At 42.4% G+C, this 27,638-nt stretch overlaps 3 protein-coding genes across 3 annotated transcripts in view; 1 reads left to right on the top strand and 2 right to left on the bottom strand.

Annotated features, from left to right (window-relative positions):
• The first annotated feature begins 368 nt into the window (after positions 1-368).
• marcksa (myristoylated alanine-rich protein kinase C substrate a) lies at positions 369-3,751 on the top strand. The gene is made up of 2 exons (XM_068342140.1): positions 369-746; positions 1,894-3,751. Exons 1-2 carry the CDS (start codon positions 651-653, stop codon positions 2,620-2,622), a joined length of 825 nt encoding a protein of 274 aa, XP_068198241.1. The 5' UTR covers positions 369-650; the 3' UTR covers positions 2,623-3,751.
• A 2,230-nt stretch (positions 3,752-5,981) lies between these two features.
• On the bottom strand, positions 5,982-10,993 carry LOC137613116 (histone deacetylase 2). Its single transcript, XM_068342000.1, has 14 exons — positions 10,855-10,993; positions 9,874-9,986; positions 9,610-9,727; positions 9,430-9,504; positions 9,172-9,310; positions 8,884-9,025; positions 8,607-8,699; positions 8,028-8,136; positions 7,797-7,937; positions 7,293-7,401; positions 7,038-7,168; positions 6,576-6,731; positions 6,432-6,489; positions 5,982-6,302 (listed from the first exon to the last, which is right to left on the bottom strand). The coding sequence occupies exons 1-14, from the start codon at positions 10,907-10,909 to the stop codon at positions 6,272-6,274; spliced, it is 1,470 nt and encodes a 489-aa protein (XP_068198101.1). The 5' UTR covers positions 10,910-10,993; the 3' UTR covers positions 5,982-6,271.
• Positions 10,994-13,141: 2,148 nt separating this feature from the next.
• LOC137613117 (heparan sulfate glucosamine 3-O-sulfotransferase 5) overlaps positions 13,142-27,638 on the bottom strand; it is a 45,823-nt gene continuing 31,326 nt past the window's right edge. Inside the window, exons 3-4 of the mRNA XM_068342001.1 lie at positions 15,122-15,263; positions 13,142-14,805 (exon numbers count right to left, since the gene is read on the bottom strand). Coding sequence (XP_068198102.1) covers positions 13,875-14,805; positions 15,122-15,228 — 1,038 coding nt within the window. The 5' untranslated portion in view covers positions 15,229-15,263 and the 3' untranslated portion in view covers positions 13,142-13,874. The remainder of the gene's footprint in view (positions 14,806-15,121; positions 15,264-27,638) is intronic.

Raw genomic sequence — 27,638 nt, forward strand, 5'->3', positions numbered from 1 at the left:
CTTAATTTCTCACATGCATCAGTTTTGAAAGACATTGCTGGAATTGACTGGAAAAGTTTATTATAAACATGCAAACATTGAGACACACGTAATGATAGAAAAAAAATCGTTGAAAAAAATATAGAATTATTTTTAATTTTACACTAAAAATAATTAATTGGTCATTCCAATTATTTTCGTTAGCTGTTTTGGTGAATTTCTTTAAACTCCACTATTCCTACGTGCCTCAAACGCAGCTCTACAATCTATTGTTCGCTCCTTTCTCCAAACCCCGCCTACGCTCTGAGCGGAGGCTGTGATTGGCTAAATCAGAGAGCGGTGCCGTCATCGCTCGCAGCGTCCATTCATCTCTTCACTTGGGCGTTGGACTCTGCATCTTAATAGCAACAGGGGAGATTTCTCCATTTTGCAGCCTGTCTACAGCGGCGCGGCCACCAATCTGGGATTTTATTAGTTCTCTTAACCTGCCAGCTTTTTTAGAAAAATCCTCTTCGCGCTACCTGGACCTTGCTTTACATTTTCCCTGTGAACTTTTTCTCTGCACAGAAAGAGGGAGACAGCAGTGAAGAGCTTTGAGTTTCAACAAAGAGGCTTGTGGGTCTTTGTTCGTTTTTTTGGATCGGTTGAGTTTCTTTGTTGGAGCGATAAGCATGGGAGCGCAAATGACCAGGACAGCTGGAAAGGCTGAAACCGTGGCTGAAAAGCCCGGGGAGGCTGCAGCTTCACCCGCCAAGACCAATGGACAGGTAAATGATAATTTAACATACAAGCCCTTCCTTCACATCCTTCGGGGGAGAAGCTGCTCGTTTTGGAGGGGGCTGCGCTCTTGGGTAGCAATCCGTGCGTAAAATGTGGATAGATTGAATGAAGATCCGCTGTGGGAGTTTCAACCAAATAGAAAGACTTCTTTCTTGGTGTGTTTTTCTTAATAGTTTATCGGCTCAGGAGCAACAGTTGATCATTTGAGATTCTATGAGGGTTTTTTTTCCCAAGGAGCGCTTTATTGAGCGGATATTGGAGGGAATTTAACATTTTAAGGTTCTATTTTAATGAATTAAAACAATCTGGGAGGATCGGTTGTGAATACAAGTCACAAACTGATTATTCCATACATTAAGTTACTTAAAATTAATGTCAGGGAAGCCATGACTGTGCTTTGCTTTGGTTGTGAATGAAATCGGACTGAGGGAATCAGTTATTCGCTAAATAAGACGGTACCCACCGTTCCAACAAAAGCAGTGTGCGGTGGCAGCAGTGCTCCTTTTGTTACAGATGCTCCAGCGGAGAGAGGAGATGGTGGAAGGTTATCAGGCAGGAGGGGAGACGGGGGCTCACGGCCGGTGGTGCGTCCTGGAGAGAAAGAGAGGCTCACATCTTAGTCGCTCTTTCTTTTTTCTTTCTTTTTTTAAGGCTTGGAAGAGAACACATATATAATTCCGATTCCCGTTCAGATTTTGTCAGACATGTATCTGAACTCTGCTGTCCGTGATCCGCTTGACTAATGAGCATCTGCTGTTTTAATGAGCAGCTGCTTTGCTTTGGCGCGCCGCTGTTGGAGCGATGGAGCACCGACCCCTAGAGATCCAGTTGAGGCACGGCGCTAATTGAAGCTCGGAAAATGACTGAGACCCAGGAGCAAATGATCGGGAACGTGTGTGTGTGTGTGTGTGTGTGTCAAGCCTGTTATGTAATTTTTGATTATGGTAAAAGTCTCCATCCAAGCTTGAGGGAAGAAACCGGCTCCAAACTGCCCCAGTCTGCCCATTGTCAGTGCATGTCGATTAATGGTGTCTGCTGCCCCTGGTGGTCATCAGTAGTACTGCGTGGTTTGGCTGTGGAACTCATGCCAGCTCTTCTCATGGCATTAACAGCTGTTAATGTTTCTCGTTTTAGGAAAACGGCCACGTCAAAGTGAACGGGGATGCCTCTCCTGCAGGGGCTGAGGAGGTGCAGGCCAATGGTAGCGCCACTGCTGAGGAGACCCCCAAGGAGGAGGCTGAGAAGGCAGAGGCTGCCCCCGCTGAGAAGGAGGCTGCTGATGGAGAGAAGGTAGAGGAAGCATCACCCGCTCCTACCGAGGGAGAGGCGGCTGCCAAGGCTGAGGACGGCGCTACACCTTCCACCAGCGCCGAGACCCCAAAGAAGAAGAAGAAGCGGTTCTCCTTCAAGAAGTCGTTCAAGCTGAGCGGCTTTTCTTTCAAGAAGACCAAAAAGGAGACGGGAGAGGGAGCTGAGAACGAGGAAGCACCTGCAGCGGCATCCACGGAGGAGGCCAAGGCCGACGGCACAGAGGCTCCTGCTGCTGCTGCTAGCGAAGAGGCCAAGCCTGCCGAGGGGGAGGCCGCGCCCGCTGCAGAGGAGGCCAAAGTGGAGGAAGCAGACAAGCCAGAGGCGGAAGCAGCGCCGGCAGAGAAACCCGCCGAGGAGGTCAAGGAGGCCACGCCTGCAGAGGAAGCCACCCCAGCCTCGCAGGAGGCTGCGTCAGCGGAGGCTCCGGCTACAGCAGCAGCAGCAGACGCTCCGGCTGCAGCTGATCCTCCAGCTGCTGCAGACGCTCCGGCTGCTGCAGACGCCCCAGCTGCTGCAGCTGAGGCCCCGGCTGCAGCGGAGGCCACCGAGTAAATTGAGAAAGAAGAAGGAATTTGAAAAAGAAGATAATCAAAGAACATTTTTCCCTGTTTGTACGGAGGAGTGCCGCCAGGTCGTGGCCGTGAAGAACTCGTCTACAACCAGGGATATTTTAAAGCTTTCCTTTTATTTTTGGTTTCTATTGCCCCCCCACCCCTCCCTTACACAAAACCCACCTCGGCCCATTGGTTCTCCTGTTCCAATGGGCCAGGGAGGCGGGTGGCTTCAGTACGTATAACAGATTAAACACATCCACACTTTGCCATATAGTTTTTTTTTTCATCAGTATTAAATTTTATTTCCTTTTTGAATTTTTATACAAAATGTAAAACAGAACTGTATGGACATGCCCACGGTATGAAGGAGATGGGGGGAGGGGGTGGGGGTGTAAATGAAGGGGAGGATACTGGGAAATGTGCCACAGACTATTATGAAAAATGTAGTCCAAAAAGTATGAGACCAACTTCTTTAAAACACTAAATCCTTTTTTCAAATACAGATATCCCAGAGTTAGGTTTTTAGGAAGACATATAAACTCATAGGAGCTTTTCACTTCTCATTAGCTGTACCAGTCAGTGATTCAGTAGAAATAAAAGTTGTATAGGCTTTATTGTTTATTGTTGGTTTTATGACCTTAATAAAAATGTAAGTATGTATAGGCGGGGTGTTTTTAACTGTGATTATTGTACAAAATGAAATCTTGATCTCAAGAAGCACACAAAGTTTGCAACTCTTTCCACCCACTCATTTTTGTAAGATACCGCGCAAAGAGTCATCCCGAAAGACCTTCTCGAGCAACCCTGAACTCAAAAAACCAAGCTGTGATAAGTGGAATGGTTAACTGTTTATATACTGTGGTATGTTTTTCCAATTCCAGCAGGCGACGCTTTTTCAGTGCTCTTTGACGAAATCTAAGGAATCTATCAGATGCAAATGTTTGTGTAGCATCTTGTCTCTCTCTCTCTTTCCTTTTGTAAATACTGGAGAAGCTTTGACCAGTTTGACTTAGAGATGGAATGTACTTTGCTTACAAAAAAAAATTGCTATTAAACTCCTCTGCTTAAGGTGTTCTAATTTTCTGTGAGCACACTAAGAGCAAAAAATAAATGTGAATAAAATTTGAGCAGCATCTGTCTTTATTTATGCACATAGTATTATTTTGACTGATGAAATTTTAAGGGTTGAGTTTGTTAAAAAAAAAAAAGGTAAAACTTGTGCAGGATCAACTTGACCCCAAAGCAAATGGGAAGTTGTGAAGTTAACTTGATCTACTGGGATCTTAGTTTCAAAAAATGGCAAACAAAACCAGTACAAAAAGCTTAAACAGACATTATTTACACCATCTCAATGCTAGTAGCTTCTGAGCAGACAGGCTACATGCTAACATGTAGCCTTTCAAGGCTTTAGTTATGCTTTCATTAGTGGATACTTGGGTGAACTTTTCCTTTAATGAATGGCATCCTGTTAATCCAATGCTTCTCAAGTGTTTTCTGTTAACCCCCCCAACAGAAAGAAGAAAACATTTTGCACTGCTCGCTCTATCTTGCATGCTTTTTAATGAGTGTGTGTGTGTGTGTGTGCGTGTGTCCACGATGCAAAAAAAAAAAAAAGTCACCATAGCAGAGGAGCTAATACTCTCTGCATATTCTCTAATACTGTGATTACAGCTAATGGTACAAAGCGTGTAGATGTGAAAGTGCCACTGCCACCTACTGTAGCGGATGTATAATTACACTTTATTCCCTGACTCACCATTAAACTGATTTGCAGTTATTTACCTTAAAGACAAAGCCCAGGGGGGGGGGGGGGAACACATTCCCAAATGTAACTGACTCACACAGATTAAGTTGGACACAATGACCCACTGTATGGCCTTAAGTATGTGGACACCCCAGTGCTCAAGCAATAAGTGAAAGCTGAACATGTCTTTCAGAAACACTGGGCATTGCTCTGCTACCATGGCAACCCCTACTTTTCTAGAAAGGCCTTTGGAGACTGGCCACAGGGTTCTACTCCCAGAGCCAAATCCCATTCATCCCAAAGGTGATGGATGGGGTTGAGTTCTGTGCAGCCTGTTATAAACATGCACCTGGCTTTGTGCTCATCATGTTGAGACAGGAAGGGGACAAACTCCTGACACAAGGTGTGAAGAATGCTGGTTTTCACAGTGGGCAAAGCACAGACTAATCAGAGATCCAAGACACAAAAACTCACCAACATGGGGTTACGGTGGTCTAAATTGGTGTGGATGCTGCAGCGTCTACGAGAACAAATACAGGAAAATGAGAACAAAAGCACTCCTGTCCACATGTCTGACCACAGAAATGGTTGATGGTTGGAGATTTAGCCCTTTAAATGACACATCCACCAAGCATGAGTGCCAATGTTATTTCTGCAGTGAATAAATGTAAAATTCTGTATGTGACAATCTGGTGGCTGAAGCTGGATCTATTCCACAGACCAACAAGATGTATTTGATGTTAAAAATAACAGCAGCCTTCCACACAACCAGATGGTCTCAGAAGAGGATGTGACGTCATGGCTCGGCTGCCGCCATTGATGAAGGTAAACATTCAAACCTGCGTATATGTGTGAGGTTATAGTTTGCAGTCTGGTGGTGAAGCGTAGACAGCTATTTGAACCTGTACAATAATTAATTAACCAACACACCCTGTCAGTGTTTTTACTGGCTTCTACACAAACTTACAACTAACGTGTTGACATTTTAACATCTTTTTCTGCGCCCTTCATGCGACTGCCTCCTTCAAAAAACAAAACTCCATTCAAAACTCTTATGGTTTTAATTTAAATTAATAATTACGAAACACTTATTCCCTATAAACACATTGTATGGATACTGCAAGCACAGTGTGTAATTTTTTGTCCCATTCGGCATACCTTAGAAAAACCAATTTGAGTCGGCTGCTTCCTCTTTATCATTTAGTGTTCAACAATCAACGAGCCACTTGTTAATAGCGAAACTAGCGATCGCTTGTGTTAGAGCGCCCTCTTGTGGTGACAGTGTGCCACTACATGAAAGTCAAACAATTTTATCTCTAATCTGCGTTTTTCTGTAAATTTTTTGTATTATATCAGCCGTTTGTAGCAACCGTGTTTAAATCCCTTATGAGAAAAAAAACCCGGTTTCTTAACATTAACTGATTACAGCAGCCTTAAATGATGCAGTTCTTAATGACTGTCTCTTGTCCTTTGAGACAATTCAGCTGCTATGACATACGTCTGACATTTGATTAACAATGCAGTTTGAACCATTGTTCTCTGACTGTCACACACTTCAAGTAATACACTCCACAAGTAAAATAGTATAAAAAGTTTTATTGACAAATGCGAAATATTAAACATGTAATCTACAAATTTACCCAGTTTCCTGAAAAAAAAGAAAGTCCAGGTTTCCTTCAGAAGATCAAGCACATTGGAAGGGTATCAAAGGGTATCAAAGGAGGTTTGGATTCAAGAGATCCACGGATTCACTACACAAATAGAGACACACAATTCACAAAAAGATTTACAAGTAGAAAAATGGAGTCATAATAAATATAATGCTTCTGGCTGGGATTCAGTGAAGACTTGGATCCTTAAGGGAAGACAGCACCGTCGGGTTATTTGTGGATCAGAGGTCGGTTCAGGCACTGCTAGTCTGCTCGGTCTTCACACTGAGAAACAAAACCGGGGCGTGTGGAATATTTAGAAAGTCATAAAGCCGGACTGTACTTTCTGTGTGAATGTTGGTATGTGAGTAAACATGCTAACACTGAAGAAATGTTGGATAAATGCTAACTCACATTTTTGCGTCACTCTTCTCCACGCTGCTGTCCTTTGCTTTATCCTCCTCCTTTATCTCTACAGGTAAATACAGAAGAAAAAAAAAAAGAATGAGTGACATAAATAATCAATAACTTCTCCCAGTCCATCATCAGCACCCTTACCGGGTTTCTTCTCCTCTCCTTCCTTCTTCTCTTCCTCCACTCTGGGTCTCTTCACTCCTTTCTTGTGATTGGCCACATTTTTTCTCCCTCCTTCTCCCTCATCCTCAGAGTCTGAAAACTCTTCATCACAGGCTATCCTCTTATCTGTGGCACGAACTACACACACACACACAAACACACACACACAGAGTCAGAGGTATTTCCAACGAGATGGGAACCAACCACCTGCTAGTGCAGATAGTATCTGCTGCTGAGTTGACGACAGTTTGTTGATATGAATCCAGCGACAGGAATGTTTCTCCTTTCGCTGCATTATTGAAGCTATAGCTATAAGCATCTTACTATGTCAAAGCTAATAATCATAAACATCAGTGCACACACACACATAAATTATCTACACATGAATATGAACTGAACATTAAAATTAAAGTGACGTCACGTGACGATGAGCAGGACCCTTACTGGACAAGCGTTTGTCGGGATCCTCCGTGTCCTCGTCCACGGTGTCGTCGGGGACGGCGTCCTCTGGGATGGCCTGCATCTGCACGCCAGGAGCGTGAGGGAGCATCCGCAGGTTCTCAAACAGACGCTGTCTGAACGGTCACAGAGAAAGGCGACGAAAACGATGGGAGAAAAAATGACCATAAGACAACTTGTGACAAAGGAGGAACAATCGCCAAAGAATTCTGACAGAGACAGTGCTGAATAAGGACTCACTTGATCTTGTCCATGTATTCCTGTGTGTTCTGGTTGGTCATGTTGGAAGGACTGATGTGAAGCTTGAAGTCAGGACCAAAGTACTCAAAGTAGTCGTTGTACGGCAGCTCTGCAAAAGATGCATTATTATTAAAGCAGCTGGAGGAGCTTTACAGGAAGTAGATCGGTTCTGACGTGTCCAGAATGAAATCGGTATTAACACGGCTGTTAAAATGATCTACAAAGATCTTTAATGAGGGGACACGGACTGACGGCTGAGTACAAGATCGGTTATTCCCTGGATTTCTATTAAGAGAACCACGGTTCCATTGAACAGTTTGAGATTAGATCATCTCTCTTTGTTGCCCCTCCCCAGTGGAGCAGTCTGCTGAGTCAGCAGGATAGGAAAGGTAGCATCGAGATGTCCCTAAGAAGGAGTGAATTCTTGTATTATTCCCTCACTGCCCCCCCCCCATCAGCTACACCCTCCACTCCCCAGCACAGACAGAGGGAGCCGAGACCAACCGTCAGGGATGTCTGTGTCCAGAGCCACGGCGGTCTCATAGGTCCAGCAGCGGGCCACGTTACGGATGGTGTATCCTCCTCCACCCAGCATGAGCAGCGGCAGGTTGAAGGACTTCATGTACTCCACACACTTGGCATGCCCTGTAGATACAGATAAATAAAAAAAACATGCTGAGCCCAATTCATGCTTCCCATTTGTCATTTGGGCATCACTTGCTGCTGCGTCCGTACCGCGGATGGTGAGGTTGAAGCAGCCCAGCCGGTCTCCTGAGAGGGAGTCTGCTCCACACTGGAGGACCACGGCACTGGGCTGGTACATCTCCATCACTTTAGCCATCACCTGCAGGAGAAGAGTTGATAAATGGGATGCACCCCAAGAGAACCCAGCAAAGAGAGAGAGAGAGAGAGAGAGAGAGAGAGACAGATGTGGTTAGGTTACTTCCTTTAATAGTTTAAAAAAGGAGGTCAGGACATTAATGGTTTCATATTAAATAACTCTACTAAAGGCCGATGTGTCCAAGGCATAGGATTTTGATTTTCTTCTCTCGACTCTATAGGAATACAGTACATATTGTAAATTGTATTGTGTATGTCTGATATATTTCTATTGAACATGTCGTCTTTTTGCTTCCTGAATGTTCCCATGTAGGAAGTAAATGGTGAGCAGAAACTGACCGTCTCTTCACAATGTTTGGTTTTGTTGGGAACAAATCAGAACACGATCATTTCCTTAGAGACATCTGTCTGACTAACTGATGAGTTCAATATTCAGCCTCAAATTTTTGTTTTGTTTTGTGGCGCTGTACTCACAGGCTTGAAGATTTGTTCGTATGACTCATCATCGATGCCGTCACGCAGGGGGAAGTTGACGGCATAATATTTGCCTTTTCCGGCTCCGATATCCTAAAAACAAAGAGGGAAGAGAGAGCACGAGAGACAAAAGGATTATTCTGTAGTTCCATGAATGATAATACGAGAAGAAGATGGTTTTCCATCTGCATATCACCAGTAAACAGTGTTTTACTACTTCCCGCAAACACTAAAGATGCTTTGAATGTGTAATAAGCGAGGTGTAAACCAGGCTCACCCTGAGGTCTCCAGTCCCGGGGAAGTATTCCCCGTATTTATGGAAGGACACAGTCATCACCCTGTCTGTGGTGTAGAAGGCCTCCTCCACCCCATCTCCATGGTGGATGTCTATATCAATGTACAGCACCCTCTGGTGGTACCTGGGAGAAATGCATACACTGAGTGCTTCATGCTATTTTCAAGAGTAACAAGCCTGGTATAAGGTGTCTGAACATTCCTGCTCTGTCACAGAACAATGACATAAATGTTACATGAAATGAAAAGATGCTGGTGGTGCGAGACTCACTTGAGCAGCTCCAGGATGGCCAGCACGATGTCATTGACGTAGCAGAATCCAGAGGCTTCGGACTTCTTAGCATGGTGGAGTCCTCCGGCCCAGTTCACCGCAATGTCCGTCTGCTGTCGGTTTAACTTCACGGAGCCGGCTGCGCTCAACAGAAAGCAAACGTTTGGTTTGGAGATGTTAGAAGTACTTCAGTTGGGGACCAGCCATCTACTCAATCACCAGGTACGAGTGCATCCATATACTGTAGTCGTAACCTACCAGCAGAGCCTCCAGCAGACAGCTGGCAGAATTCAAACAAGCCGTCGAACACGGGACAGTCCTCTCCAACATTGACTAAAAGATTAAATGATTGATCATGTATTGACAACCAATTAACAGAATCTCAAGAGTCTGACTCGGCATACCACTCTGACAAAAATCAGAATCCTGGACACTCACATCTCTGCATCTGCTTGCTGAACTCAGACATGTTGTCTGGCCGTATGGACCGCAGGAACTTAATGTAATCATCGCTGTGATATTTGGTCATCTCCTCTGCCGTTGCTTTGTGTGGTCTCTGGAACGCAAAAGGAGTCAGATGAACCAGGGAAGAAGACAGGAAATCTCCAGGACCATCAGTGTTTTAGTAATTAGAGTTTAGTTAGAGCGGGGCAGCATTCCAATAAAGGATGTTATTTAATTATTGAGAGGTTAGAAACATACATAAATCTCCATTTTCCTGTACAGTCCATAGTTCAGAAGCAGGTTGTGAGTCATCCGGATGCGATGGGGTTTCATGGGATGCCCTTGCCCATAGTAATAATTTCCTATGTCACCTGTAAGGGAAATAGAACCGGGTTGAGGTTCTTGAGGTTCACATGCAACCATACAAGTTATAAAAATTATAACATCACATTTTTATAAAAGCAAAATGCTGCAAAATGAATATTGTTACGACACTCAGGAATCACTAGTGCAAAGAGGGACACGTTTTAATTCTGTGTTAGAGGGAGAATGGTATCGACTATTGATATGATATTGACCTTTGAAAATCCAATACAGATCAATTTCCACTGGTGGAAAAATACATTTATTTCTGAAGATATGGACACTTTTAAAAAACTGTGACCTCTCCGTGGAGGTCTGTCTCACTGGATCGGGGCCGTTTCCCCTGCTGTAAAAGCCGCTCATCTGGACCCACAGACGCGTCACGTCCGGATCAACTAGGCCTGAGCGCACACAGCGTGGAACCGTTCCATTTCGCACCAGTAGGCTTCAAGATCTAACTTTTATCCAAGTGTTAAGTTTCCATGTGTTTTATTTATTCTCTCATGTTCCTGTGTTTAACATAGCGCAAAAAACACCGGTTTATAAATAAGCGATGATAAAAGGCTCAAGAACAGAAAGATGGAGTAGTGGTCGGGCATTCAGGTCGAGCTAATTGCAATACACCCCCCACAGCTGCATATTTAATTAAATCAATATCCTGTTCGTCATTTGTAAATCGGAAAGGCAAATTCGCTCCGTGATATTTTTCTAACATGTCAATCAGGAGCTTATTACTAGTTAGCACCACAATGAAAGGTCATTAACGCTAGCTAGCTAGCCTGTGTGTTAGCACATTCACCGGCACCAGCTAGCTGGAGATGCTAAGCGACTAGCGTTAGCCAGCCAGATGCTGCTCACAACCAGGATGTTCCATACCGTCATAATAGTAGCAGACTTTCTTCTTAGTCCCACCCGCGGTCGTGAAAGCCATGTTTGGAACACTTTTAAAAAATAAATAAATAAATTTGACTACTGTGTAAGATGAGGATGGACGGAATCAACACGGGAGGATGGACGAAGGGGCGGAGACTTGAGCCATGGGAGGCGCGCATGCGCAGAGGCGGAGCGGGTCCGTTCGAAAGTCTGCTGCTGCAAAACCAGAGCGATCACATCAACAGCACTCAACTCCACATCCTATATTAGATCTGTTGGAAATATATTCTATCCATCATCTGTTTGATTTAACCAGACCAAATAAAAACACGACAGGAAACACAAGTTTACTCTGATTTCACTGAGTGATTCAGTCGATCCAACCTGTAATGACCTGCATCTCCGGGACTTGATTGAGACCGTTCAGCTGTTCTGACCTGTTTCACACCTGATAACCAGACACCAGAGGCACCAGAGCTTTTTATAAAGGATTCAGTAAGGGGGCTTTCTGTAGAAGGATCTTGGACTACTGCTAAAACCAGTCCTGGGTGGACTTGGAAGGTCTGCTTGGGGTCAATGTTCTGTCAAAATCCCCAGTGACCCCCTGCCTTCATCTGGCTTTCAGATGGAGTCTCTTTCCTCTGTAGGATTTTCTGATCTTTCTCTCCACACACAACAGTGATGCCATGCTTTCTTACAGATAGAATGTTCTTTACATCATCATCTTCATTCTGTCTCATGCAGATATGATGCAAAGACCTGAGCGATTGGAGAGGACTGATTTTAGTTCAGAAGTGGTGAACATTTCAGAAGTCAGATAGACTTTCCAGAGAGACTAAAACCTTTGTGACTGCATGGCCAAAGAAAGTCTATGAAGGTTTGCCCACTGTTATAAAAACTATATTTTGCCATTGAAGCTAATATACTCTGAGGATTGACTGTGTGATGCAGTAAATGGGAATAAATAAGCTGTATTTATTACCACAAAATTTTGGATACAAGAAATCAAAATGTTTTCTTTAATAATAATACTTTTTAAATACCTCCAACAAAAACATGGCACTTTATTGTACAGTATCTACTGCTGAGACACAACACTAGATGTCAGTATCCTCTTTGTGCTGATCCATTGATAGCAGGTGAGACCAGAAGGAACTTCTGTACGACCATCTTTAATAAATCATGTCTCAGTTAATATTTTTGCAAGCAGGCAGATATCGGTCACGTCCCTTTCCTCAAGTGAGAGATATGGTTTTTATTTTCCTTCAGGGAAATTCTAGCAGGTCAGAGTTGACTTTCAATCAAAGCTTTCAAGGCAAGTTGGGATTTATTCAGGGACTGGGCGTGAGACACCTGCTAGGAAGTATTAAGGTATAAAATAAACCAAAGCTCTTTGCAGTTTTTTATTGTGTCAGTGTGTTGTCAGAATACCCTGAAATATCCAAATAAAATTAGGATATTAGAAAACTGCATTTATCATATTAATGAAATAGTGAAAACCAAAAGTGCATATATATTTTATCAAGAACTTAAGTTATGTTTTTATACCATCCTCCCAGCCCTTCTGTGAAGCTTTGTAGACCGTTCAATACAGCAGCGATGCTATCAAACCTGGCAACCATGACAACCAGACAAGGAAGCTGTGTGTGTAATGTAAAGCAGCAGTCTTTAATACCCAAAATGTCCATTTATACATGTCTGTCTGTTAGAATAAAGAATAATTAACAGGCTTTAGAGTAGGGGTGGGAAAATGTTTTGACTGGTTGGCCACACAGATTTCTAAAATTTGACAGGCAGGCCAGCGGAGAAGTAGATGTATGGAGTGTATATTTTTACTAATGCAAATTACATGTAAAAACCCTTATACAAAAGGGTTTAGCCTTTAACAGACAGAAAAGCACAGCTATGCAAGGTTTATTGTAAAAACTATTTTACAACTGCAGTTATTTCATAAATATGAAATTGCATATTTTAACTTCTAACACAGTCTGTGAGTTTGTGACGGCTATAATCAATATCATTCCATGTGTCTGTGTCAATTTTTTTTGGCTCAGGAACTAAATGGAAGTTACGAGACCTTGAAAGTGGAGTCGATGGTAGTTTTGAAGTGTAGATAGCTTCTTCCCTCTGCTTCCGGTATTCATGCTAAGCCCGGTCAATTTCCTCTGGACCTGACACGAAATATTGAGATACTCCTAAAAATAATAGAACCAACAAATGTTTACACTTTCTTTTAATTTCACTTTTTTAACAACACATCTATGATACAGAATGAATATTTGCACAGAAACAGACAAATTCTTCTAATTGTCATAGAATAGACAGTTGGTTTGACAAGATTTACCAAGAGAACAAACTTTTCTTTTACTATGGCTTTTTTTTTTGGCCGTGTATTCCTCAAACTGATGAAAAGGCTTGAGTATTAAATGCTTTGAATGTTTAGTAAAAGCTTTGAGTCAAACTTGAAACACCAGATCGTGTTCTGATGAGAAGTTCAGATCAGATTGGATACTGTGCTGAATCAAAGGAGGTCTGGCTCTCATGGGGTGTAAATGCTAAGAGGAGAAATAAGAACTGGCAACGCAGGAGAACTAATAAAAGTATCTACATGCAAAAAAACCCCAAAATGATGGGAGGCAAATTAAAGGTTTGGTTGTGTATTTAACTTCCTGTTGTCATCTTTTAAGGTGTTTAATCATGAGACACTTAAAGCTTATCTTAACAGCGTGAATGTTTGATAGTCTTTCAGAGAGCAATAAAAATAATCTCTTCAGTTAATCACACGGACAGCTTTTTTATTTGTATCTTGATGGCCGACAATGACAGATGAGTGACTTCATTTCTAAGATCCAGATCTTTGAATCTTTTGCTCAAACCATCAAACTATGTTGTTTTCTTTTCACACACATAAAAACATCTGGTTCCTTTTAGATTTGGTCACACTGTCTTTCTGGTATTAAATTCAATCAAAGTGCTATTATTATCTTCTGAGATCCAAAGAATCTCATAGGAGTCCGATTTCATCATGGCCAGTTGAATGTCCTACCGATGATTTGGTAAAACTTCTGATTGAAGGGGTGAAAGAACTTCTGCAGTTTGGTCACCACTGATGGGTCCACCTCCGGATGGATGCGACCCTTGCTGCCTGCCAGGCACTTGTTGAAGACAATGTTAAATCGCAGACAATAAAATCCCCTGGTGGCGTTAAAGTAAAGGTTGTACTGGCTGATCCTGGACGGGAGGTTGAGGAAGCGCTCGACGAGCTGCAGCTCAGGCAGCGGGTCCGCGATGAGGCGGTCCCCGTCCACGATGTGAAACTGCTCCACAGGGAAGTACTTCAGCCAGCGCTCCAAGTGTTTGGTGTAGATGCTCGTCCGCACCGCTTTGTACTTTGTGTTCACCTCGCAGGTGTTGGAGTCGATGGCTAGTTTCTCAAACTTATGGTAGGTCTTGTTTTTGCGCTCCTTGCCTTCCAGCACCTGTGTATAGTCCGACACAGCTCTGGTGGTGGGCTCACGAACGATGATCAGCAGCTTGATGGAGGAGTTCATCTTGAAGATGCGTTCAGGGACCTCCTCTGTGATGAAGTAGGCTGGGCTCTTCTCAATGGTGATCTGATGAGGGAAGGAGAAGGGCATTTTCTCCCTGTACCAGTCGATGCCACGAGCATAGTTTTTATCATTGTCAAAGAAGTGGATCTCCTGGGAGGCCTTGACCACCACCGGATGCAGATTGAGCATCTCCAGCAGGGCACGGGTGCCCCCTTTGCGCACCCCGATGATGATGGCCTGAGGGAGCTGCTGGACCAGGTTGTGCAGGCGGATCTGCTCTTTGGTGGCATTGCCCTTACGTAGTTCATGGAGCAGACCACGTTTAAACTGAAGGGTACGGAGAGGGATTTGTTCTGGCTCAGGAGGCGGCAGTCTGCTCTCAACGGGGCAAATGGGCTGCAGCCTGAAACAGAATACACAACACAACAGAAAATCTTAGTTCCAAAAACTGTTATAAACATTATTTTGACAGGTTATAAAACTGGAATGCAGCAGTTACTTTTAAATGAAGTAATTGTTTTGTATTAAATACGTTGCAAGTGATGTGAGATTCTGCAGGTCCAATCTTAACAGCTGTTACTGTTTAGCCTAAAAACGTAAGTTCATTTCAGGAATTTTTCTTTTTTTTTCCCAAAAAAATATGCGTGGAATCTGTTTTCATCAGATGCATAAACCAAAAACAAAACAGGCATCTAATACAAAGAAACACAGTGATTTACCTATCCAAGGTCCCAACCCTGGCCACGAGATAGAGGACACTTCCAATAGCAAGGCTGCCCAGAACGAAGAGCTTCTGTCTCAGCAATGCCTGCTGTTTGAATAGCATGGCCCTCCATCAATCTTCAGGACTGCATCGGGAGCCTGCAGAGAGCAGAGCACATAAACCACTAATCACCAGGGCAAGAGAGACAGCCTAATGTTTATTAACGCACACTCAATCAAGTCTTACAAGTGATGGAGCCTCGCTCACACACACCCCAAAAGTGCTGCAGAGCCAGTCAAGTAAAATGCTCAAACACAAACCATCACCTTGATAGAATTGATCATTTATTTCTGCTGGTTCAGATATTCAGATGGAGTCACTACCTGGTGAATACAGAGGTGTAGCCATCAGCAAAACGCTCTCAGGATTTGGTGGAGATGGCACTAATCAAACAAAGAGTGACTGTTGGGCTCCTGTTCGATAGGAGGCCAGAAACTGGATTTCAAACAAATCCTAATGCAGTTCAATGTCTGCTGGTCAACAAAAACATGTTTGGTGAAAATTCTGCAGGTAGTAATATAATAGTACATCAGATGCTGTGTTCAAAGCTGTAGTGATGGTCTGCAGTTTAAAATAAAATGCAGTGAAATAATGTGGCGTACTCAAGACTTGCCACGCCAGTTGACATATACTGTATAATTTTAACTACAGTTTCCAGGATAACAAAAAGAAACAGGGAGATGCAAAGGAGACATGTTTCATATCATACATCGATCACTGATAAACAGTGTTAAACTTAATATATAGATTGGTGGTGATGTTACAGTGAACATGAAAGTCAACTCCAAATGACCCAGAATCTCAATCTCTAAAGAAAAGAGGACATAAAAAACGGAGTGATCCCATTATGGAATGATGGATCCACACAGAAGGTTTAGCTCTGTGAGGAAATAGAAATACCCACCCATTACCTACGGTGCAATTCAGCTTCTGACCCCAGAGTGACTGGAGAACATGCCCCTCACATTACCTTGTAGTGACTTCTGAATGGAGAAGAGCTTTGCAGTTGTAGCTTCATCAGTTTAACAAAGCGGGCGAATAAAGCCAGTTATTATTGGTTTGATCTATAGAACCAGTAGGAAGTAGAAATACACTCATTTCAAATAAAAACACAGTCCCATACTCCGCATAATCAGGCTGTCGTCAGCAATATTATTATTATTTCATTCACTTTGACAGTTTTTAGGTCATAGAAATAACAATAATATAATTTCTGTGTCAAACTTTAAGGATTTTTGACCTACTGAGATTCACAGTGGCACTAATGAAAAGAACTTGCTGCATATTATTATCACTTATTTATAATTATGCAAAGAAATGAATAGTTAGTCCCGTCAAGAAGCTGGAACCAGAACAGCTGCATCAGGTCAAGAACCCAAGAAGGAGTCCGGGGAAAGTGATTAATTATGGAGCGATAATAAAAATGAGGTACGCCTCAGCTCTCTGATAATCCGCTGGGACTACCTCTGGATTTTCAGCTGCATCACACCATCTAGACTGATACTGACTGTATCAGCCTACACCACCGGTGAAGCACTCTAATCTCCTTCCAGGTGAGATCACACCTGAAGTCCATATGTACCATGTTATTCCTCCTGTCTAAGCAGACTCTTTTGCAGCGTGACCTAAAGAACCTCTCTGTTTTCTTCTTCAAGTCATGAATGTTTTGACTGAACATAACGGTTAGCAGCGGAAAAATGTCGACAATCGTTTTCAGAGACATAACGCAATGAGATCTTCTCCGCAGAGGAAACAGAATCAGTCGTGAGATGCTTTAGATTAAACAGCATCAGTCGGTGATGATCCTGTGAGAACTTCTACATGCTGTCGACGGGGCAGATGGCGTCTGATGAGAACGATTATGTAGAAAATTTAAATTCTGGTAAAAGTACAATTTAAAAGGCAGCAGGGGGAGCTGACACGAGTGCTATCAAGTCTAATTAACAATTTCACAGGTGCAATGAAGTGTGGTAAGTCATGGAGTTTGTTTGCCAAGAAGAAACTGGTTAAGAACTTTAAAAAAAGAACAGTTCATGCTGTAATATTCATGAAAGCCTCGATGTAAAACTGTTGTGGGAAGAAAACACACTAGTCAGCTACGTTTTTATGATTTCGTTGATGGGGTGATAGTATACCACCGTATACTTTCTTATATCACATTGGTGTTACTCCAAATTCATCTTGTTTAGTGTGCATAAACAACATAACTAAAGATGGTGTCATGGCAACAAAATCGCTTTTCATTTTGCTTTTCCAATAATATACTTCAAGCAAAATCATGACACAGCAGTCATTATAGGAATAATAGAGTTTTGAAGCAGGATCATTTCCCTTTCACTGCTTGACTCTGTGATATCTTCAGAGACGGTGCCTCCAGCCGGCCAATGGACTCGTCTCTTTGTGGACAAAGTCGACTACAAATGGCCGTCGCCACAATCTACGCGCTGCTTTACATATTCTATTCTCTGACAGAACTGGTGCAAGCTCCAGTCTGTCTGCATCAGATGCATTTACATATAAGAAAACATTAATAATATGCCTTTGGCTCTTTGTTAGTGAGTTATTCTCTTGGGTCGGGCAGAGATGGAGAACGGCGGCGGCGGCGGACTGTGGCTCTCCCTGCTGGAGTCAAGTCAGCTGGGGACATGGTGGAGACGGGGAGAGGGTAGAGCGTTGATGAATAATTCACCACTATGTGCTTTATTATTGTTATTGATCTTTGCTTATGCACAGGGGAATGATTCTGCTGCACAGCTTAGAGCTCCAGCCTCTGCTGACCTCCACTCCTCTAAAACAGGCGTCCATTTTGTGCTGTTACACCTCCATTATTTATCACCCGTCTGCACATCCTCTCCATCTCCAGCTCTCCTCTGGATCACTGCTATCATGAGCAGTTTGGATTTTACAAGAAGAATCTCGGTAAGGGGAGCGCACAATAAATACACGTATATCCCCTGCAGTGTATGCCGTATCTACCGTCAACATACAGTCACCATACCTGACTGTCAATATAGAAATGTTAAAACAATCACATTCATCTTTTATAAATCACAATAAACATTTTATTCATTTAGGTAAAAAAAAATTATGTGACGGAAAAAAGTCACAAACTTGACAACTTTAGAACTATTTCCATTTAACCATCATCCATGGAGGGAATTTATTTGTTCCTGGATTAAATACCAAAATCAAAAGTTAAAGATGTCAGAGAGAATTAAAAAGCTCCAGACTATTGGTCCTAAACATCAATCACAAAGCCCTGATGAGGCTGTGATAAACTTGATAAATTTAACATTGGTACCTTCTTCATTGTCAGGATGGGTAACCTGGGATTAAATCATTAACCCAAAAATCCGGTAATCCTGAGACAGTTTAATTTACATGAATGTTCCAACAGGATTAAATATTGTTAACTACACACACATTTCTGAAACAGGTCCCAGCATTATCCACTGGTTTGGGGAGACAGACGTTTGGTCTCTTTTGGTCTCTGACAGTTTGAAGCTCACCAGACGGCGAGTGCTGTCACAGAAAGACACTGAGGACTAATGAACGGTCTGGTGCTGCGGCCCCCCTGTAATGAGCTGTGTTCAGTATCTGGGCTGCTTCCATGAGCAGCTCTCTGGTCCTGACGGCGCTGCTGCTCTGAGACCAGCTGACCTTTCATGTGATCTCCGAGCAAACCTGGCGTCTTTCCCCAAACACAAGACAGACAGACATAGACAGACATACACACACTCATTAACACACTCATTTCCTCTTTATTATGTTTTGGAGAAAAATAAAAAAGTATTGAGAATTCCAAAATAAGCCAGGACTAAATAAAAAGGAACACATAAAAATAGATCATTAGAAGAAGAAAAAAACCCCCCCAGCTCACACTGTAATTGGATCTCAGCCAGAGGGAAATTTATTCCATTCTAGATCCATGTTGTGGATTGTTTTGACACATAACTGAATGAACATTGTTCTATCTATTTGGAAATTTCTTAAATACAATTAAGATACCGCGGTATTGATATTTTGAATTCCTCATGTAGAACAGCCACACTGCAAGACAAGCAAGTAATGAATGGAACTAAACCACATCATGTTACAACTCTTTTACAGCTTTTACAGCTCTCCTTTCGATGGCTACGCTCCTCGGAGACGTTCCTTAATCCCGGATTAAACGCACATGAGACTGACGGTGCAAAGGTGGCTGAAACCACCAGTTGCTGACAGAGAACAACAGCAGCATCACAATTTAAAGTTCAAAAAGAAAATTATTACAAACTGAATCTGTACATGAAGAACTACAAGAATCTGATGAAATAATATGATGACCTCCAGAGTGAAAGCAGCTGAGATGCTAACCTTTAAAGAAGTACCATTTTGTACTGAGGTAGTTTGAAAAGGAGAGAAAAATAAATGAATACATAAGTACTTTACAAAAGGTGATTGATTTAAGCAATTAGTGCTTGTTCATTCATTCATTCGCCTACAACAGCACTGCACTCTCATTATTTCCAGATATTCAGTTCCCTTCACCTCTGCAGCCTCATCTTCCATAATGATAACACAACCTTGATAGAAAAGTAGCTGCAAAACATACATTCCCAACTTTAAAAATCGTTAAACATTCCTATGTTCTAACCCTTCCACAGATTATAAGGCAGGGTTGTGTTAAATTGGAGTTACAATTGACTTAATGTGCGAAGGACAATCTTGAGGGGGAAACGTATTTTAAAAGCATTGGAAATCTTTTTCAGGTATTTGCAATTAAGTATGAAAAATGGGGATTTTTTTATATAATTACTGATGTGTTCTGGTTTAATTCACACCATCTGAAAGGATACCAAAAAAAAAGTATTTAATAAAACATCAAGGCATCAAAACATATTAAATAAAATCACTGAATTTGTGTACACCTTCAAGCTCCCGCCCCATCCATGGATGGTGTGAATGTTAACACACTCTTAGCATAGAGGCTAGTGTTTGTGTGATAACAGCAGAGACAGCTATTTTACATTTTATAGTGATGTTGTTCTAACTTCTGAACTGGGCTTCGATTTTAACCCTTTAAAACGACTCAAGGCAAACAAATAAGTGGTCAGATTTCATCCGTTGACTGTCATTTCTAACAGGCTTGTGTCCATTCATTTTGACGTTGATTGATTTTGCGCTTTGTGTCATATCTTTTGCCGCAACATGGTGGCGACTAACAAGATTAACTAAGAGGGTCTGTTTTAGCTAATCGAGTCAAGTGCATTAATGAGATTTGTTAGCGTTGTGTGCACGTGTGTGTGTGTGTGTGTGTGTGTGTGTGTGTGTGTGTGTGTGTGTGTGTGTGTGTGTGTGTGTTTGACCTGCATAATCCTGAATCTAACTGGCTAGAAACACCTGCCAGCCAAGAGGTCTCCAGAACAGCCATGTGTGTATGTGTGGCACTGGGTGGTCTTAGGTCCCTGAATCTGGACTGGCAGGCACACTAACAGAAGAGTGGGCCGTGCAGCACTGCGTGTCCCATCTAAGTTCCATTCCCCGTATTTTCATCTATTCATGACCTCTTGATCACCACACTGGGCACTGCTTATTTTACAAACAGGACTAACTCCAAAAATGGGCTCCGGAACACTCATTCATTAGCTGATCTATATCCGCATATCCGGAGGATGTCTGATTCACCCAGCATGACAAGTTAACACCTCAATACAAGACAACATACTGCCTCACTGTAGTGTAGATGCTGTGTGCTGTTTTCATAGACCTTGTGAGGCACTGTGAGCTATGACAGTGGAAGTTTCACCACCTACACAGAACGGTTTCTTCCACTAATGGCAAAATGATTGATTAACACTTGAAGAAGTGCGATGAGACTGACTTGACATAACCATGTCATGAACATGACGTCTTTATGAATGTCGCTTTTTAGTCACGGCCGGCCAACTGTCTACATGACAATGGTTTTGATAGAAGGGGTGTTTTTTCACATATTTTCAAAGCAGTCCCCAAAAACACAGATCCAATTTGTCATCTTTCAGTGTTGTATGCTCTCATGTGACCTCATGCAACAGCTGTTCATGTCACTCCTGTTTTAGATAATCGAACAGACCATTAAAACTGAGTCATGAGGATTTTATTTGAACTACAGCGCCATCACTTTGACTTGTCTTCAAAAAGTCATTAAGTGTAATTAATTTGTCAAAGTTAGATTTATTATTAAAGTAAATGTTAGAAAGTCAAACTGGTGACAGGGAATAATTACTGAACTGAAGTGTAAGTCGAGTTGGCTCACTAAAGGGCCAACACCTGTGTCTTTCAACACTTCTACGCCCCTAGCACCACCATTGTGAATTCAGATCACAGTTAATCCTTTCATGCAAAGGATTAACAAAATTAACAAATAAATTATACAAAATATTTTTTTAAAAGTCATATATATCTACATTAAGGAAACTAGTTTAGTTTCAATCACTGCCTAAACTGTGGTCACTAGTGCACGCTTATTCAAGAACAGATTATCAAGTTACAAAGAAGGATATAATTTCCAGGTGCGCTCTCAGTACACTCAACATATTCTACAGAGATGATTGCACATTTGGTTCATTGATGCTAAAAATCACAGTTGATCTTCTTGAGAAGTGACTAACAGTAGTCTTGAAAACTTGAAGGGGCGTTGTCATAGTTTTTAACACCTGTACAGAGATTTCCACTAAAACTTCACCACCATCCAACCCAGATGACGAACAAACCATCACAGGAAACATTTAAAATAGTCCCACTGTGCAACTTACACCTATTTATGCTTCTGCTCAAGTGTAACCTAAACAAACTTCATTTTAATTGGTGAGCATTAGAGGTGTCGTTATGAATATTTATGAACTCTGAGCAGATGCACTTTGGCTGTTAAAAACAGCTTCTGGTCTTAATGCTAAACTAGATAAATTATACCCTGACTCCAGCGTTGTTCTGAAACTACAGAGATTGATGCCGATCCTGCTATGTGACATTTGGAAAGACTTGAATGAGCTCTTGTAAAAGAAGTCAAACTATTCCTTTAATGCTGATGCGAGGACACCGGCCCCCCCTTTAAGGACAGCAGGGGGCACGAATCCTCTCATCTCCAACTATCTGGATGTGGATCTGTTTCCGTCAGCACACTAAAACGGGATCATCCGGCACTACACCAACCGTCTCCCATGATCCAAATGGAGATAGACAGATATGCTGGATGTAATGCCTTTGTTCACACACACACATGAAAGAGTAAAGATATTATCGCTAAGTTATGCACACACACACACACACACACACACACACACACACACACACACACACACACACGAGGGCAAACAACAACGGCATCCCTTTAAGGCTGAGGCAGCCGTCCACCCAGGAGAAGTCTTGTTATCTCATTTCATAGCTGGACTGGCAGAGGCCTTTTGGGGGGGGGTGCATGGGACAGGGAAGGGGGGTGGCAGGCAGAGGTTATAGCTGAGTAATGTGTAAGGGGATGACACTGAGTCATGAAAACACTTTGCGGATTGTTGAGCTATCTCCTCGCCAAGCACCCAGCTCACGCCATTCACCTCCTCGTTCATCAGCTCAGCCTCTGATCAACTCCCCGTTTGTTGATTCGAAACGCAGCGACCTTGGGCCGTCCTTGCTGCGCTGCTTCAATCAAAGACTCGGCCGTGATGCTTTATGTGTACGCCCTTCACAAACCATATCAGGAGCTGAGGCTCAACCGTAAGAAGACACAGATTGAACATTAGCGGGGGTTTGACAGCCTGTGTGAAAGTCCTGGGCATTACTGAAGGGGGATGATGGGGAGGAGGGGGGGTTGTGGAGGTGGATGTCGGTGTACTGGCATCCCTGAAGCAAGAGTCGACATATGCGTGGAGCCAATTAGCCACACGGTTCTTATGCAAAAGCCTTTTAACTGTTTCCAGCCATCAAGCACCTTGTGATAGCCTCTGACAGGCCCTCCGCTCTGCTTTGCATAAAGACACCGGTGTGGGTGTTGAAATTTTCATCTGCCTCCCTCAGCGGAGGCCTAAAGCCGCCTGCAATCATTTCTCCATCAGACTGTTGGCAGCACAGCAGGACATACCAATCAGCTGTTTCATTAACCCACCGTCACACAGTTCAGGTGGTCTGAAACCTTTCTCTCAGAATGCTGTTCAAATAATTCAATGGGATTTGGGGCCACATGTCTAATCACATGTTTACCTGACTTCTGGTTTTATGAAAATGACGATGGCTGTCATCTGTGTTCAAGTGGCAACATAAAGATGATTTAAGCCGCTGTGGTGTACACGCCGGGGCAGTAGGTGGCAGAGTACCCTTTCAAGATCAGCACCACAGAATGAGATCTCAACATGAAGCAATGCTTTTTTTCCCCTTCTGTTGTTTCATTTGTGTGCTGATAACCTTTGAACTCTAGTATTCATGTGTGTGGCAAATCGTAATATCATCACTTTAAGAGGATGGTACGGAGGACACGATAAGGTGGCACATTGTGTAGTGTTGTTGCCTCATAGCAAGAAGGTTCTGGGTTTCTATCGTGTGGCCCTGTGATGACCCGGCGTCTCATTTGGGGTGTATCACGGTTGTAGCAAGCTGAGACCCTTGATCCGCAAAGCAGATAAGCGTCTGAAGACAAGGGGGTTGCGACTGTCTTTTCTTCAAGAAGATGAATGGAGCTTTTGAAAAGGACAGCAGACTCTGGACCAAGTTTTCAAAAGTTTCCTGAAACACCATTGTTGCATAAACAAACAGCCAAAACACACCAAAAAAAATGAGAAAGGCCTGTAGAGGCACTAATTCACAAGAAAAAAATCATTTTAGCATGAAGTTTTTGCCTCCTAAATTGCACAAAGGTGTGAATGGAATCCCCCCAATGCCAGTTAAGATAGATTCTATCTATTCCTGCAACTCTGCAGAGGGTAATTATAGGAAATGGATGGATCTGTCATCACATATCTTAATCACTGGGAACAAACCCATTGACCACAGGGAGAGCTTGGTCTCCAGTGACAGATGTGAAGCGTCCGCCTGTGGCCAGCTGAGAGATTCGTTTCATCCAGTTTCTAAAGACATCAAGGTTTCCTCACATCTCAACAACAACTTTGTTGAGAAGAATGGTACCAAACAAAACAAAAATAAAAAAAGATGGATGATGGAGTGTCAGCGGTATTTGCTTTGGCTTTGAAATCTATTAAGAAAATGGGAGGATATAATTGAATGTCAGATTTTATTGCTGGTTTATGTGACTCTCAAGAAGAACAAAGATTTAACTGAAGATCAATAAAACCAAAGTAATACAACATGACAAACAACCACGTTGTGCCTCCGTTTACTAGCAGAGTAGCAGTTTAAGTCCCAGCTTGTCTAAACTCTTATGATGTATACAGTGAAGGCTGCAAAGGAACATCGTATAACTTCTCCAGATACAGTTTAACACGTGCAACAATAATCCCCTGAAGCTCACCAGCAGTAAAGGGTTGTGTTTGTGGTGAACTACCGTCGTATAAGTGGAGAGATTGATTGAGAGAAAGAAACACAGGAGTCAAATTCCTGGTATGCTTTCACATATTTTGCCAATAAAGATGTTTCTGAAAGCTACACCACGGCCTCAAGTGTGGATGCTTTACAATTAGAACAGTTTCAAAGCGGCCACTCAAGACTAGTGATTAGTGCTGACAAACATGAAATATGGTGACAGTCTCTCCTTCAGTTCCTGAGTTACGGTGTTGAATAATTGCCACAAAACCGCCATTAAAGAGTGTTGCTGTCATTGTGAAGTCAACCTTTGACCCTTTTAGATGACAAATGTCATGTATTCCTGGATTATGGCCAACAGTGTGTGAGGTCAGGGTTTTACAAGTTATAATTACTTCATTCTTGATTCCAAGTAGACATCATGCCAAGTAAGAACCAGACCATATTCCACCTGGTTCAGGATATCATCATATTGAATGTTAGCAGTTTTGCGAATGAATATGCTCATATTTTCCACATCATTTTAGTTATTTTAGGTTTTTATTTAATCTGTATTACTATCTTAGATGTGGCTGTGCTAAAATCCATCTTCACCCATTTGTCTCCTCCACTCCTACGAAGCATTAACTGAGCGAGGAAGAAGTTAACAGGAGTATAACACAACCAACGCAGGTCAATGAATGTTTCTACTCTCATGGCTTTGCTGTCTGGATGTGAGTGCACATCTGATTAAGGGATCAACATCTTTTTTCTTGCCTGACGTTCTCCTCTTTATCCCCTGGGAGAATGGGCTGTGGAGCTGGAACGCAGATGTATGCAGACTACTCAGAAAAAAGATACTCATGGTCTGGATGTGTGAATCTGCATCAGCGAGAGATATGCAAGGGTTGTTGTGTTAGGCTGGCAACACGGAAGCTGCCTTTTTGTGTTCATAAAGCTCATGAAAGAAGAGACGACCCTGGAAATAAACATGAATTTGAAAATGCTGTAAGAAGGAGGTGAAAAGTTTGGGTGTTGTTTTTTTTTTCTTTCAACGCCTCTAAGGATTCCTCTCTGTGAAAGAGCAGAGAGCAGTCATGAGCTGCCCATCATCTGTTCAGGTAGCCAGTCAACTGTTGCCATCATGGCAGGAAGCTCTGCTGGGTTTAGCAGAGCTCCCCCCTTCACGCGTCTCCCTCCAAAGCCTCAGCCTGGCATCACTGAAGTCTGACACGTCCACAGAGACATCGGTGGAGTGGAGGCTACACCGGGGCACGATAGTTTGATATGTGTCAAAACAAGACTCCGAATAATAAAAGAAATGTAATATTTATGAGGCTTAAGGCTCAACAATCAATACTTTTTATAAGAACAATGGATCAAATGGCTGCATCCCAAGGTAAGTCATAAAAACTAATAGCACCTCATGTCAAACATATTTTATGTATATGGGCATGTTCGCACAATGTTTCTAATAATAAATCTAAGAACACAGTTTAGAAATGTGGTTTAAGTGTTGCTGCTGATGTTTCTCCTCAGTGGCCATCATTTTAAATGTCATCATCATGACCTAAAGCGTATGAAAAGCACTCAAGTCTCCCTCTGACATTTGGTGAAAGAAGAGTAATAGCACCAATAAAAAAAAGTATTACAAAATATCATTGTAGACATTTATTGTAAAATTATCACCCAACAAATCGCTTCAAGACACTTCATCTGTCTTCCTGTTGGATTAGTAGAACAACTGAATTTTCATTTTTGGGTGAATATTTTTTTTTGGGCTCCTTGGGGAATCCCTGGATGGAAATAAAAAGGAAAGAAAATAGAAATTAACACCGTTTTAATCCGTTTTAGTGGCAAAATTAAAACAACAAACTTCATAACTAATCACCTGTCAATCTCTGATGTCCTCAAATGTCATGTTATCAAATTTCTGTGTTATCCTGGCATAAATGTAACTTTAATAATGCAGCCAAATATATATTCACCTATGCTTTGCTTACCTTGGAAGCTTCATATTTATTCTTCTGTGAAAGGAGAGATAATAATGTCCACCCAACCCTGGAGCAGCTTCTTGTGAGTTCTTTATTTCACATTTTACTGAGCATCAATCCATAAACAAAAAGTAAAGGTGGTGTTTTTGTGTTTCCTTCATAGGTTGCGCTTCCTTCAACTAAAGATTATGCATGCTTCAGGAGACCTGAGAACACGGGAGCACATTTAGCAAAGGAAAGTAATAAATCATGGACTTTGCCTCAGCCCTGCCTGTGCACTGATCACTAATTAGATGGGACATGAGGTGCAGGTCCCTCTCTTAATTATAATTCCTTACCAGAAAACATTTATCTAATTGACAATAATGGGAAGATTCCATCGAAAAAAACAGTGTGGTTTTATCCCCAGAGACGTGCCACAGATGATAATGCACCTACTTTTAGAGAAAGGCGACACAGGATCATATCTAAAAAGGTTAGCTTGGTTCAAACTAACCACGCCGCCACATTATTTGGTGCAAATAACCTTAGTTCTTAACTCTTGAAGCATTCTTGTTGACCTTAAATAAACACCGCATGACATTATAAAGCAAGGGACGGGGGGTGGGTGTCCATTAAAATGCTCCGGATCCCACACAGCCAAGTGTCAGAGGCCTTATTAAACTTGAGAGAGGTCCGGAGCCACGAAGGAAACAAAAAGCAGCGCTTGGTTATTAATGGCCTCAGTCTGTCTCGGACACAATTGCCATTTTCTGTAATGTCACAGAGCAGTGAAGGAGAATGCAATAAAACACAGAGCCTAGAAGCTCCACTTATTACAATTAATAATTCATGCGGCTGCATTAACTAGGTGAAATTCACAATTTCCTATGGCAGGAGGAGCTGGTGGGTGCAGTGCCGTGAGAACGGGGCGAGACGGAATCAAAAAGCTTTGTCACATCCAATGAAGACTGCAGTAAGTACATGAGCATGAATAATAGATGGTATATGCTGATGTTGAATAAAGCGCTTACA

The sequence above is a fragment of the Antennarius striatus genome, chromosome 19 (assembly GCF_040054535.1).
Source record: "Antennarius striatus isolate MH-2024 chromosome 19, ASM4005453v1, whole genome shotgun sequence".
Lineage (NCBI taxonomy): Eukaryota > Metazoa > Chordata > Actinopteri > Lophiiformes > Antennariidae > Antennarius > Antennarius striatus.